Source organism: Erinaceus europaeus, chromosome 4 (genome assembly GCF_950295315.1).
Source record: "Erinaceus europaeus chromosome 4, mEriEur2.1, whole genome shotgun sequence".
Taxonomy (NCBI): Eukaryota; Metazoa; Chordata; class Mammalia; order Eulipotyphla; family Erinaceidae; genus Erinaceus; species Erinaceus europaeus.
In genome coordinates, this window is record NC_080165.1 from 69,021,564 (window position 1) to 69,036,652 (window position 15,089).

Sequence of the window (15,089 nt, forward strand, 5' to 3'; positions counted from 1 at the left end):
ATTTCTCTCTGTCCTATAACAACGATTGACATCATCAACAACAATAAAAACCACAGCAAGGCTACAACAACAATGGCAACAAATGGAGGAAAAAATGGCCTCTAGGAGCAGTGGATTCATGGTGTAGGCACTGAGCCCGAGCAATAACCCTGGAGGCAAAAAAAAAAAAAATGGAGTCATGTTATCTATTGTTATATACATATATTTTAAATATTCCCTTTTGTTGGCCTTGTTTTATTATTGTTGTTATTGCTATCATCATTGTTGGATAGGACAGAGAGAAATGGAGAGAGGAGGGGAAGACAGAGAGGAGGAGAGAAAGAGAGACACCTGCAGACCTGCTTCACCGCCTGTGAAGCGACTCCCATGTAGGTGGGGACCCGGGGGCTCAAACCGGGATCTTTATGCCTGTCTTTGCACTTTGCACCATGTGCGCTTAACCCACTGCGCTACCACCAGGCTCTGCTATTGTTATTTGTTCATTTTTACTAGAGCACTTGCTCAGCTCTGGTACCTGGGATTGAACCTGGGACCTCAGAGCCTCAGGCATGAGAGTCATTTGCATAACCATCAGGCTGTCTCCCCAGCCTCAGGCCCTCCCTTCCTACCTCCTCCGCCCCTCTGGGCAGACCCTGAAGCTCTCCTTCCTTCCCGCTCTGTTCTGCAGGTCACCAGTGACAGTGAGTTAGAAACCATAACAGAGAAAAAGCTGGTGAAAGGACATGCCTATTCAGTGACTGGCCTCCATGATGTGAGCCACCACCGCACCCACCCCGAGGGACAGGGATGGCTGCCTCCTGGCCCCAAGTGTCTGACCTTAGCCCATCCCCAAGCAGGTCTTCTACAGAGGCAAGACAGAAACTCTCATCAGGGTGCGGAACCCCTGGGGCCGGGTTGAGTGGAATGGACCCTGGAGTGATAGGTATGTGACACTGAGTCAGAGCTGGCATGCAAAAGGCAGAGCCCAGAGCAGGCCCCAGACTAGGCCACAGATAGCTGCTGCTGCTGCTGCTTCCTCTTCTTCTCTTTCTTCTTCTTCTTCTCCTCCTCCTCCTCCTTCCCCTTCCCCTTCTCCCTCTTCTTTCTATTCTTCTTCTTCTGCTTCTGCTTCTTCTCCTCCTCCTCCGTCTTCTTCTTTATTATCTTTATTGGATAGAGACAGTCAGAAATCAAAAGGAAGGGAGGGGTAGAAAGGAAGAGAGACAGAGAGACACCTGCAGCATTGCTTTGCCACTCAAAGTGTTCCCCCTGCAGGTGGGGCCTGGGGGCTCCAACCTGTGTCTTTATGCATTATAGCCTCCTGTTCACTCAACCAGATGCACCACCACCCAGCCCTCAGGTCACAGACAGATGACAACCTGTGCATTGCCCTTCAACTTTTATTTTTTTAAATACTTTATTTATTGGAGAGGGGGTAGATAGCATAATGGTTCTGCAAAGAGACTCTCATTTCTGAGGCTCCAAAGTCCCAGGTTCAATCCCCTGCACAACCATAAGCCAGAGCTGAGCTGTGCTCTGGTTAAAAAAAAAAAAAGAAGAAGAAGAAGAAGAAAGAAAGAGAGAGAAAAGAAAAGAAAGAAAAGAAAAATAAATAGAGATTACTGATTGGTTTATTTTGGATAGAGACAGACAAATTGAGCAGAAAGAGGAAACTAGTGAGGGGAAATAGAGACACCTGCAGCACTGCTTTACTCATGAAGCTTTCCCCTTCAGGCAAGGACCAGGACTTGAACCTGGGTACTTGTGCATTGTAATGTATACTCTACAAGATGCACCACCACCTTACCCCCCTATACTTTTTCTTTTATTGCCACCAGAGTTACTGCTGGGGTTCAGTGGCAGCACTAAGAATCCACGGCTCCTGGCAGCCATTTTTCTTTATTTCTTTTTATTTTATTTGATAGGACAGAGAGAAATTGAGAGGGGAGGGAAGATAAAGAGAAAGACACCTGCAGATGTGTTTAATCGCTCATGAAGGTGGGGAGTTGAGGTTTGAGCCTGGGTCCTTGCACTTAGTAATGTGTGCGCCCAACCCTGGGAACCATCAGCTTCCCCCACACCCCACCTCATCCTACCCCTCTACATTTTAAAAAATATTTTATTCATTTATTAATGAGAGGGATAGGAAGAAAGAGAGAAAGAACCAGACATCACTCTGGTACATATGCTGCTAGGGATCGAACTCAGGACTTCATGCTTATGAGTCCAATGCTGTATCCACTGAGCCACCTCCTGGACCACCCACTCTATTTTTCAATTCATTTCTTGCTGTGCCAGAGCTGCCTCTTGTGACATAGCACCTCCTGTGTGGTGCCAGGGCTCGAACCTGGTTCGAACACATGGTAAGGCAAGCACCCTACACAGTGATCTATCTCTCCGACATCACCTTCCCTCTAGAGTTTCCATGTACAGCAGGAGTGGCATTAGGTGTGTGTGGGGGTCCCTTGGGGCAGATGTCTCCTGACTCCCTCCCTTTTACCACCCTCACTCCCCCACCCCCGCCCACTACCTTTGCTGTAGCTCCAGGGAGTGGGAAGACTTGACCCCTGAAACCCAGCGGCAGCTGCTGCAGAAGAAGGAAGATGGGGAGTTCTGGTCAGTGCACCTCCACTCACCGCCCTCCCCTGCCCCCCATACACACACCCTTCAGCTGAGCTCTGAACTCTGGGTAAGTCGGAGGTGGGTGTGGGGCACTGGGGGTGCAGCTGGCTGTGCCTCCCCCACCACAGGATGTCCTACCGGGATTTTCTGGAGAACTTCACGTTCCTGGAGATCTGCAACCTGATGCCGGATGAGCTGACCGAGAATCACAGGAGCCGCTGGCACACCACCTTCTACGAGGGCACCTGGCGCAGGGGCAGCACGGCTGGCGGCTGCAGGAACAATCTGGGTGCGGGAGGGGTCCTACACAGGAGGCAGGACCCCCCCCTCAGCCTCCTGGGGGCCACTACTATCCTGACCTGCTTCCTCTCGCAGACACTTTCTGGACCAACCCCCAGTTTCGCATCTCTCTCCCTGAGGAGGACGACGACCTGCTGGAGGATGACGAGGCCATGTGCACCTGCCTGGTGGCCTTGATGCAGAAGAACTGGCGGCAGGGGCGACCCCATGGGGCCCAGCTGCACACCATTGGTTTTGTGGTCTATAAGGTGGGCTCCCAGGGCTCACCCCACCCCCAGTGGTAGTAGAGAGAGGGACCCTGTAGAGGTCAAGGCCCATCATATGTGTAAGGGGATCCAAGGATTCCCTAACTAGGACCCCAGATGATCAGATGGTGTGATATTGACCAAATAGGCCATTAGTAAGTGGGCCAGTCTCTTGCCCTTATCCAGCTTTTGTAGTCCTTTCTTTATCTGATTATTTTAGATTTTCTCTCGGTTGTTTAGGCATTGAGTATCATTTGTTAAGCCCAACCAGAGTTAGGTTTTGGGAATCTGTCTTCTTTGGGCCTTTCTGCTAGGCTGCCCTGCTAATTTGGTCTAAGTCCAATCAATTACAGAATTTATAATGCCTTCTTTAGGTACTTCGACCATTATTGAGCACTTTGACTTTGGGTTATATGAATGCCCCTTGTTTGTGGATACATGTACATGTTTCCAGTACCCTAAACCCTAGCCTAGTCTGGTATCTGTTACTTAGTTAAATGACGTGCCATCTAACTTGGATGTAGGTAGTCCCATGTGTTAGGAAAGAGCTCACCAGATTTGAAGAGTTGCAAGGGTTGACTTCTCAGGCTGATATCTCTGATTGCAGTCCACAGTAGGATATCAATAGCAGCATAATGTGGGATGGCAGCCAGTAGTGATTTGGTTGAAGGTGACAGAGTTGGTATGGCAGTAAGGAATCATAGAGAAGGAATTTGAATAAGTATGGACATATCCTAGAGGTAACAGGACTAGGAGAAATGTGGATCTTAAAGATTATGCAAGGGATTTCTTATAGTTTTAGAGAAAGTTAAAATATCAATAATTGTGCGAAGCACAGGGACCAGTGTAAAGATTCTGGTTCCAGCCCCGGGCTCCCCACCTGCAGGGAAGTCGCTTCACAGGCAGTGAAGCAGGTCTGCAGGTGTCTATCTTTCTCTTCCCCTCTCTGTCTTCCCCTCCTCTCTCCATTTCTCTCTGTCCTATCTAACTACAACAACAATAAAATAACTACAACAACAATAAAACTACAACAATAATAAAAACTACAACAATAATAAAAAACAAGGGCAACAAAAGGGAAAGTAAATAAATAAATAAATAATAATTATAGCCAGGTTAGTTTGGGGGGGTTACTATTTATATTAATATACTTGACTTCACTACGATTTGAACCCTTTTAGTGGTATCTGAACCTCTTTGTATTTTAAATACTTACAAGGTCAAAAGGTCTTGACCTGTCTGGCCTAAAGCTATAGTTGATTTAGATGTTTGTAGAGCTAAATTTTCTTTTTTTGTTTATTTATTTATTTATTTATTTATTTATTTATTCCCTTTTGTTGCCCTTGTTTTATTGTAGTTATTGTTGTTATTGATGTCGTCGTTGTTGGATAGGACAGAGAGAAATAGAGAGAGGAGGGGAAGACAGAGAGGGGGACAGAAAGATAGACACCCGCAGACCTGCTTCACCACTTGTGAAGCGACTTCCCTGCAGGTGTGGAAGCCCGGGGCTGGAACTGGAATCTTTCCGCTGGTCCTTGTGCTTTGCGCCACCTGTGCTTTACGCCCCCACCCCCCACCCCCAGGTAACCACTTTCATACCTGAGGCTCCAAAGTCCCAGTTCAATGCCTCCTACTACCACTACCCTAAGCCAGAGCTGGGTAGTGCTCTGGAAAAAAAAGAGAAAAAAAAGTAGATGGAGAGACAGAAAGAAGAGAGTAAGAGCCACAGCACCAAAACTTCAATGTTATAGGGACCGTGCTCCAACCTGGGCTGAGTGAATGGCAAAGCAGCGCACTATCCAAGTGAGCTATCTCACCAGCCTGTCTCCTTTACTTAAGGAAAAGCAGGGGGTTCGCATCAAACATACTATTTCACTAGTGTTAACTAGGAAACTCCAGGCTGATTAATTCATTCATTTGTTATTTATTTCTTCTTTTTAAACATTATCTTGTGGGTTTCACCACTCTGATAGACATTGAGAGATAGATACATTTAAATGTTAATTTTTGAGGGGTTGATGATGTAGCAAAGTGGTAGAATACATGCTTCTCATGGATGAGGCCCTGGGTTTTGTCCTGGCACTCAACAACAAAAATAATAATAATAGTTTTCAGGGACTGGAGAGATGCTCTCGAGATAGGGCATACGCCATATCATGCCAACCTTTGATCCCTGGCACTGCATGGGAGGTACTATAGTGCTGAAGGAAGCTCTGGCATTGTGGGTGTTCTCTCTCCCTCTCTCAAAATTGGCCTGGGTGTGGTAAAGTCACGCATGCAGGAAACCCTGGCTCAGAAAATAAGTAAGTAAATGAATATAGTCTCCACTTTTCGAGTAAACTAAAACAGCAGTTAGCTTAGATAGTAAGTCATGGTGGGACTTAGCACAAACTCATCTTGGGCATGTTGTTTCTCCATGCCTCTCTCTCTCTCTCTCCTTTGTTTCCTCCTTCCTTTCACATAAAAAGACTCAAGCCTAGTCCACCTGCTGGGCTAAGTCTCCACCAGGTAAAGAGACATGCCTTCAAGGGCCAAGAGGCAGCTCACCTGCTAGGGCACATGCTCTACTATGTGTGAGGACCCAGGTTTGAGCTTCCAGTAACCACAGGCAAGGTCAGTGCACAGGGCAAACTTCATAGGAGGTTGAACAAGTGCTGTGATGTCTCTCTCCCTCTATATGGAAAAAAATCCAAGTGAAGTTATGGGAGCCTTAATGAAGGGGGCGGGGGGGAGAGAGACTCTTTCAGACAATCCCAAGGCTAGACATGCTCTTCCAGAAGGTTATCTCTAGCTCATCTGCTACCATTTCAGTGCATTAAAGTTTCAGCCTATTAAAGTTTCTACAGAATGACCTATTTATCTTGATTTGACTCACCTTTTTACAAATTTGATTGTGCTCAATCCTCAGTGCCACTAATCACCTACTAACTTCCTGTAGGATATCAGTTTTTTGTGGAAAATGTTCTCCTAGCTGTTTTCTTTCCAGGCCCTTTCACTTTCCAACAGTGAGAAGTTGGTTAGATCACTCCAGAGAGTGGGGTCCCCAGCCTTTCCTGGCCCTGGAGCAGCAAAGCCCCACATACACATACACATACACATACACAACCATGTCAACTTCCCAGTGTCCCAGTTCCCTTAACAAACCCCCCAAATATATGCCACCATCCCATACACGGAAGTATATACCTGGTTTCTGCAGACTGAACCTCTTCACTGAGCTGGGCTCAGTCACTGACCTACTTCTCTCTTTCTTTTTCCAGGTCCCAAAGGAGGTACTGAAGATGAGGGCTGAGCCTGGCTGCATATGGATGGGCAAAGGGCTGGCATTCATCCAAGGGCTTGGAGGGAGGCACTTGAGGCAGGAATAGACTCTCCAATGGCACCTGGGCATTTTCTAGTTAGTTGGTGGCTGTGCCTCACCACCATGACTCTGCCCAGCTAGGCTTTGCCTGGGGGGGGGGGTTCCCTTACTCCCTTCCTGCCCCCTTTCCCCCTCCCTGTGCCCACTGTGTACCCACTACCAGGCACCTACAGTTTCAGAAAATGGAGAACATCCACCTGAAGAAGGACTTCTTCCAGAAGTATCAGGACCACGGCTTCTCAGAGATTTTCACCAACGCGCGCGAGGTGAGCAGCCACCTGCACCTGCCGCCTGGGGAATACATCATCATCCCGTCCACCTTCGACCCGCACAAGGACGCCGACTTCCTGCTCCGAGTCTTCACCGAGAAGCACAGCGAGTCCTGGTGAAGCCCCCCCCCACCCTGACCCCCCACTCCACTCCCTCCCTGCTTCATGCTCAGGGAAACTGAGGCACAAAAAGACAAAGTGCCAGGTCTCCGCAGAGCCAAACCCGGGGTCCAGGTTCCTGTGTTGCTCCTCATGAGAAGCTCTCCCCCTCCCGGTATTCCTCCTGCTATGCCCCCCCAATCACTGTCTCACTGCCTCTGTTCATACCTGGGGTCTCCACTCCTGTCCAGGGAACTGGATGAAGCCAACTATGCAGACCTGCTCCAGGAGGTAAGTGAAGCTAAGAGGCTGTGGGGATCCCAGGAAAGTGTGTGTGTGTGTTGGGGGGGGGGGTGTCAAGAAACTTTCAAGGACAAGGGTTGCTTTCCCCACCCCTTTCCCTGCAGGAGAAGGTGTCCGAAAATGAGATAGACCCAAACTTCAAACACATGTTTGAGGCCGTGGCAGGAGGAAAGGTGAAAGGCAGGGGAGGGAGGTACTAGAATGAGTGGGAGCCCAGGAGGCCTAGCAGGCCCCTCTCATCCCCTCACTTCCTAGAACAAGGAGATAGGCATGTTCGAGCTACAAAAGCTGCTCAGCAAAGCAACAGCCAAATGTGAGTCTTCCCGTACCTCCCACAGCCCCTCCTTCCCACAGCTTCCCCCTAACCCCACCCCACCCGGCCACGGTCCACAGCCACAGCCACTCACTCTCTCTCCTCCTGCCCCTCCTTCCTGCTCAGTCAAAGATCTCAAGACGGATGGCTTCAGCCTGGAAGTGTGCCGCTGTATGGTCAACATCATGGATGTATCTTTTAGTGTGTGTATGTTTTTATTTATTTTGGATAGAGACAGAAATCAAGAGGGGGAGGTAGAGAAGAAGAGAGAGACACCTGCAGCACTATTTCACCGCTTGTGAAGGTTCCCCTCTGCAGGTGGGGACTGGGGCCTTGAACTTGGGTCATTGTGCACTGTAACATGTGCACTCTACTGTGTGTTCCATAACCTGCCCCTCTATGGATGTATCTGACAGGTCCTCTGAACACCCCTCCCCTGCCCCAGCCTGGACATCCCTGTGGCCAGCCCTGCCCACCTTTTTCATAGGGGTTAGACTCTGGGGCAGCAACCGCTATCCACCTCCCACGTAAGAGCCCAGGACCTGGCTCTCCCCTTCCATCAACCCTTGGGTCTCCACTGTCCACCACCCCGTGTCTGTTTTCCTTGACCATCCTCCAGAAAGATGGCTCTGGAAAGCTGGGACTGCCAGAGTTCCATATCCTATGGAGAAAAATCAAGAAGTGGACGGTACATGAGAACATGGAGGGGTAGTTTACCGGGCTGAGGAAGCAGGGTGTTCAATGCCCAGTGAAGATGGCACTAGGACTGGAACCCCTGACTGTACACACACACACACACACACACACACACACACACACACACGAGGATATGGCCTACTGAAGTAGCAAAGTATTGCCAGGTTAAACAGTTTAATAGTGCAGGCAAGAAAGAAGCTCTGCTGGGAAAAAAAATAATTCAGTTGATAGACCACAGGACTTGCTCTGGCTTATGGTAGCTGGGAGACTGAATCTGGAAGCCTCAAGTATGAGAGTCTGTTTGCATAACCATTATACTATCTCCCCCCACCTTTTTTATTTTTATTTTGTCTTGATGAGAAAGAAATACAGAGGGGCCAGGCAGTGGCTCACCTGATTAAGAACACATACTACAGTACGCAAGGTTACAGGTTCAAGCCCCTGGTCCCCACCTGCAAAGGGAAAGCTTCACAAGTGGTGAAGCAGGGCTGCAGGTGTCTCTCTGTCTCTCTCCCTCACTATGTCCCCCTCCTCTCTCAATTTCTCTCTGTCCCTATCCAATAAATAAATAAAAATAATAAATAAAGTTTAAAAATAAAAAAAGAGAAATACAGACAGAAAGATGCAGAGACAAGCACTGCTCAATTCTGGCTTATGGCGGTGTTGAAGATTGAACCAGGAACCTCAGAGTCTCAGGCATGAAAGGCTTTTGCAGAACCATTATTTTGTCTCTTAAGCCTGAGTTTCTTTTTTTTAAAATAGAAATCCTAGCTTTAAAAAAATTTTTTTTTATTGTTGTTGTTATTGATGTCACCGTTGTTGGATAGGACAGAGAGAAATGGAGGGGGGGAAGACAGAGAGGGGAGAGAAAGATAGACACCTGCAGACCTCCTTCACCGCTTGTGAAGCGACTCGTGCAGGTGGGGAGCCGGGGGCTCAAACCGGGAACCTTATGCTGGTCCTTGCGCTTTGTGCGACGTGCGCTTAACCCTCTGTGCTACCGCCTGACTCCCCAGCCTGAGTTTCTGTCCCTGGCACCTCACATACCAGAGTGATGCTCTGGTTCTCTCTCTTTCTCTCCCTCTCTTTCCCTCTCTCAAATAAATAGTTAAAATACAGAAGGATAACTCACCTGGGAGAGTGCCTGCTTTGTCACACATGCAGCCCAGGTTCAAGTCCAGCCCCCACCACACACACACACACACACACACACACACACACTAGGGGAAACTTGGTTGCTATAATGTCTTGCCCTCTCTCCCTCTGTCTCTGTCTTTCATAAAAAACAAAATGAAACACTAAGCACTTATTCATTAATAAGAAAGGAAAAGGAGAGAGAACCAGAGCATCACTCTGTTGTGTGAGATATCAGGGGTTAACGTTGGTACTTCATATTTGAGAGTCCAATTCTTTATCCACTGCACCACCTCCCCAGTTTCTGTCTCTTTTTGTATTTGAAAAGGAGCAGTGAAACCCTGGTGCAGACGACTAAGAGGGTGGGTAGCTCCTGTAGCCCAGCCAGCAAAGAATAGATAGATAGATAGATAGATAGATAGATAGATAGATAGATAGATAGATAGATAGATAGATGTAGAGAACTCTGAGCAGGGAGCCCAACAAGCCCCCCCCCCCCCGGGCCTAGAATTAATAGTTAATGTGGCCTGGATAATAGTTCAGTTCATATAGGGTAGAACCTTCAGGCCTGAGGCTCTTAATTCTGTCCCTTGTTCTGCATATACTAGAGTGATGTTCTGGCATATCTATCTATCTCCCTCACTCCCCCCCTCCTTTCTATATTATATGAAAGGAATAAGGTAGACTTTTAAAATAAATAGTTACTGGGCCACAGAGACAGAATTGTGATTATGTAAGACTTTCATGCCTGAGGCTCTGTGGCTCCAGGTTCAACCCCCAGTACCACCATTAGATAGAGCTGAGCAGTGCCCTGGAAAAAAAATAAACCAATTAAGTACTCCTAGAAGGTCAGGAGATAATATCCTATGGAGTACATACCTTGTAAATGGGCTCCTGGATTCAAACCCCAGCACCACATGGGAGTTTCACAGATGGTAGACTGGTGCTGTGGTGTTTTACTTCTCTCTCTCTCCCTCTTTCTCATTGTAATATGTGCCTTCAACTGCTATGCCATCACCCAGCCCCTGAAAAAGATTCTCATGCCTGAGGCTTTGAGGTCCCAAATTCAATCCCCTGTATCACCCACATAAGCCAGAGCTGAACAGTGCTCCATTTAAAAATGTTTTTAAAGTGGGGCCCAGGAAGTATCTCCATGGTAAGCCCCGAGTTTACCCTCAGGTGCTACACAATAACAACCAATAGGGCGGGGGTAGATAGCATAATGGTTATGCAAAGAGACTCTCATGCCTGAGGTTCCAAAGTCCCAGGTTCAATCCCCTACACCACCATATGCCAGAGCTGAGCAGTGCTCTGGTAAAATAAATATTTTAAATTATCTAAAAAATAACAGCCAACAAACAGACAAACAAAACCAGCACAGTTAGCCAATAGGGTTGTTGGGAAATCTTGAGGTGGGCCAGGATAAGGGGCCCCTGAGGCCTCACAGAACAACTGTGCTGCACTCCATGCCACACCCACAATCCCACCACATCTGTCTCTGTCTGCCCCCTTAGGAGATCTTCCGAGAGAGTGACCAGGACCACTCAGGCACCCTCAACTCCTATGAGATGCGCCTGGCAATTGAGAAAGCAGGTGTTTGGGGCCAGGAGTAGGCTGGGGGAACAGGAGGGGCAGTGAGTAGGATGCTGAACTCTTCCCTCCACCCTCACCCCTCTCTCCAATGGCATCAAGGTGTGTGTGTGTGTGTGTGTGTGTGTGTTTTGTGCTTTTGTTTTTTTCTTTTTTAAACCAAAGCACTGCTCAGCTCTGGCTTATGGTGGTACAGGGGATTAAACCTGGGACTTTGGAGGCTCAAACATGAGAGTCTGTTTGCGTATAACCATTATGCTATCTACCCCCGCCCAAAAGGCATCAAGGTGAATAACAAAGTGGCGCAGGTGCTGGTGGCCAGGTACGCAAACAACAATATGGTTGTGGATTTTGACAGCTTCATCATCTGCTTCCTGAGACTGAAGGCCATGTTCAGTGAGTCAATCACCTGCCTCTCCACCCTCATCCCTAGCCTGACTTCCACTTTGGGAAATGGGCCACAGATCTTCTTCCACATGCCATAAAAGAAGCACTGCTTGAGAGCTACCTTGCAGGGCACAAGTGGTCTCAGTTCAAGTCCCAGCTCCACCACTGACTGGCTTTGGCTTCCTCTCTGTGCCTCATCCCTCAGCTGTTGCTGGTGGATGATGTCAGTACTGTCCTCAAAGCAGTGAAGTATAAGCCAAATGTTAGGGGGAGATAAGCGGTAGTCGAGGGCAGGACTCACCAGGCCTGAGTCTCTGGGTTCCAGCCCCAGCACAGCATGCACTAGAGCACTGTTCAGGCTTCTATCTATTGCTGTCTCTCTCAGAAAATGAAAACAGAGGGCTGGGGAGAGAGCAAATGGTTCTACAAAAGACTTTCATGCCTGGTGGTCTGGGAGGTACCACAGTGGATAAAGCACTGGACTCTCATGCATGAGGTCCTGAGTTCAATCCCCAGCAGCACATGTGCCAGAGTGATGTCTGGTTCTTTCTCTCTCTCTACTATTTTTCTTATGAATAATATATTTTTTTGCCTCCAGGGTTTTCGCTTGGGCTCAGTTGAATCCATTGCTCCTAGAAGCTGTTTTCCCCCTTTTGCTGCCCTTCTTGTTTATCCTTGTTGTTGTGAGATAGGACAGAGAGAAATGGAGAGAGGAGGGGAAGACAGAGAGGGAGAGAGAAAGATAGACCTGTAGACCTGTTTCACCCCTTATGAAGTGACTCCCTTGCAGTGGGGAGCCAGAGGCTCCAACCGGGATCTTTAGGCTGGTCCTTGTGCTTTGTGCCACATGCGCTTAACCTGCTGCACTACCACCCGGCCACCAATAAATAAAATCTTTTAAAAAAGACTTTCATGGGAGTTGGGCCATAGCACAGCAGGTTAAGCACAGGTGGCGCAAAGCACAAGGACCAGTGTAAGGATTCGGGTTCGCGCTCCCAGCTCTCCACCTGCAGAGGAGTCGCTTCACAGACGGTGAAGCAGGTCTGCAAGTGTCTATCTGTCTTTCCCCCTCTCTGTGTTCCCCTCCTCTCTCCATTTCTCTCTGTCCTATCCAACAAAGACGACATCAGTAACAACAACAACAATAAAAAAAAAAAAGGGCAACAAAAGGGAAAATAAATAAATATTAAAAAAATTTTTTTCATGCCTGAGACTCCGAGGTCTCAGGTTCAAACCTCAGCACAACCATAAACCAGAGCTGAACAGTGTTCTTGTCTTCCTTCCTTCCTCCCTTTCTCTCTACCTCTCTGTATCTCATTCCAAAATAAATAAATCAATAAACCGTTTTTAAATTTTTAAAGAAATAAAAACAGCAACCTTTCCTTAAAACATTATGAAGAACAGAAAAATAGGTTGCCAGCCAGGGCACCTGCCATGCCCTACACCTGGCCTTGTTTCAAGGTCCAGCACCATGTGGGAGAGCCACGATCCCAGGGGAAGCTCTGGTGTTGTGCTCTCTCCCTGTGTCTTTATCTCTCCACTGGGAAAAGTAGACCCAGAGTGGTGAAATTACGCATGCACAAAGGCTTGTCATGGCGAACAACAAATGTTACCATGAGGACAGTGCTCAGAACAGGGCCCGACTCACAGCAAGGGCTGTTAATAATCTTCTGGCCCAAGCCGGTTAGCTGTGCAGCAGCAAAACAGAGCTCCTTTCTCTTACTCTCCTCCTCCTCCTCCCCTCCTGCTCTCCTCCACCTCCCCCCTTTTCCTCCCCTTCTCTCCTCTTTCCTTCTGCTTCTCTCCCTCCATCTATCAGAATACTGCTCAGTTCTGGCTTTTGATGATGTATCTGTTATTAATATTGATTTATTTATTATTAGATAGAGACAGAGAAGAATTGAGAGGACAGGAGAAAGATAGACAGGGAGAGAGATAGAGAGACATCTCAGCCCTGCTTCACCACTTGTGAAGCTTCCTCCCTATAGATGGGGACCAAGGACTTGAACCTGGATTGTTGCACACTGTGATGTGTGCACCTGGACGGGGTAGAAAGCATAATAGTTATGCAAAGAGACTCTCTCTCATGACTGAGGAGGCTCTGAAGTCCCAGGTACAATCCCCCACACCACCATAAGCCAGAGCTGAATAGTGCTCTGGTTAAAAAAAAAAAAAAATGTATTCACTTAACCAGGTGAGCCATGGACTGATCCCATATCTTTTTTTTTTTCTTTCTTAATTCTGGAATGAATACTTTTTTTTTTTTTTAAATATTTTTACACTGCTCAACTCTGGCTTATGGTGGTGCTAGGGATTGATTGAACCTGGAACCTTGGAGCCTCAGGCATGAAAGTCTCTTTGTGTAACCATTGTGCTGTCTCCCCAACCCTTCCTTAGTTTATGATGATTTATGATGAGTGGTTTAAACCTGGGACCTCCAAGCTTCAGGCATGAAAGTCTGTTGCATAAACCACTGAGATATCTCCCCAGCCCATAGAATGAGCTTCTGTTGCCAACCCTAATTGGGAAGAAGCCTTTCAAGCCACTGATTCCTCTCTCCATCCCCTACCCTTTGCTTTCTCTCCCAAACAGTGTATTTTCTCACCAATGACCCCAAGAAGACTGGGTCCATCCACTTGAACTTGAACCAGGTATGTATTTTCTGACCAACAACCCCAAGAAAACTGGGTCCATCCACTTGAACTTGAACCAGGTACCTGGAACAGCTCTTTGGGGCTCTCCAGTCCTGAGCCCATGCCTCCCATCCCACCCCACCCACCCTGTTCTCTCCAGCCATCCTGCCCCACCCCAGCTTTCCTGTCCTCACACCTGTTCATTCTCTTCTCAAGTGGCTACAGATCATCCTATGGGGATAGAGAAACTTCTGGAACCAGCTGCTGAACACCCTCAGGAGCTGGGGCAGGGGAGGAGGCTCGCAGACAATTGGATGGTCTCCAGGGGGCGACACCTGGGCCCCAGAAACCACAGACTCCAGCAACTCCATGCCCACCCTCCCAACCCCAAATGTCTCCTTCCATCCCAGTCAGCCTCACGGGGGTCACTTCGCTCCACAGACTGTCTTCTCCTCAGAATGCAGATTGAGTGACACTTCCCTAGCACCCCCACACTGGGCAAGCTTTCCCCACTCTCTGTCCCACACCACTCCTTCCCAGCACAGCCTCTCTCTTCTCTCCCCCACTTGGGGGCATTACTTTAATAAACAGCACATGGTTCTGACTTCTGTCCTTTTGGTTGTTTGCTTACCATCCTGGGGTCTAACCCATGTGCCATTTTGCAGCTCAGGACTGACAGACAGACAGGAAGAGACACTACAGCTGTTGCTCACATTCAGAGTATCAGGGGACTTGAACCTGGGCTTCTAGTACACGGCACTGTAATTGCTCCTCCTACTCCTGTGAACTATCTCACTGACCCACCCGACTTGTTTTCTATTGCCAAGAATCTATTATCACTTTCCCATCTCCAAAGAGAGGGAAGGCAGGGCCTTGGAGCTCTCAGGGAAATGGCACCCCCACCTCCTAGGAGAGTTTGGAAATGTGTGGTGGTCACAGACAGACACTAGAGGGCACTGTAGGCATTTGTGGGCAGGGTGGGGAGAGGGTACCCAATGCTCCCCTTTTGGTGCAGAGCAAGGAGCAGCCTGAGGTAATGGATGAGTCTAGGGGTAACCAAGCCTGTTAGAGCTGAAGTTGAGGCACATTTGGGGGTCTGCAGGACCCTGAACCTCTAGATGAAGGCTCTAATGATGACACTATAGCAGCCCAGTAAGT

General features: G+C 48.2%; 1 protein-coding gene across 1 annotated transcript in view; it reads left to right on the forward strand.

Moving 5' to 3' along the window:
- Nucleotides 1-14,535, forward strand: part of CAPN11 (calpain 11) — a 33,592-nt gene extending 19,057 nt beyond the window's left edge. Inside the window, exons 7-22 of the mRNA XM_060189880.1 lie at nt 668-751; nt 837-922; nt 2,521-2,595; nt 2,730-2,890; nt 2,977-3,149; nt 6,407-6,418; nt 6,681-6,892; nt 7,127-7,166; nt 7,283-7,351; nt 7,434-7,491; nt 7,618-7,682; nt 8,111-8,179; nt 10,836-10,914; nt 11,191-11,307; nt 13,891-13,949; nt 14,148-14,535. Coding sequence (XP_060045863.1) covers nt 668-751; nt 837-922; nt 2,521-2,595; nt 2,730-2,890; nt 2,977-3,149; nt 6,407-6,418; nt 6,681-6,892; nt 7,127-7,166; nt 7,283-7,351; nt 7,434-7,491; nt 7,618-7,682; nt 8,111-8,179; nt 10,836-10,914; nt 11,191-11,307; nt 13,891-13,949; nt 14,148-14,174 — 1,386 coding nt within the window. The 3' untranslated portion in view covers nt 14,175-14,535. The remainder of the gene's footprint in view (nt 1-667; nt 752-836; nt 923-2,520; nt 2,596-2,729; nt 2,891-2,976; nt 3,150-6,406; nt 6,419-6,680; nt 6,893-7,126; nt 7,167-7,282; nt 7,352-7,433; nt 7,492-7,617; nt 7,683-8,110; nt 8,180-10,835; nt 10,915-11,190; nt 11,308-13,890; nt 13,950-14,147) is intronic.
- The last annotated feature ends 554 nt before the right edge of the window (nt 14,536-15,089 follow it).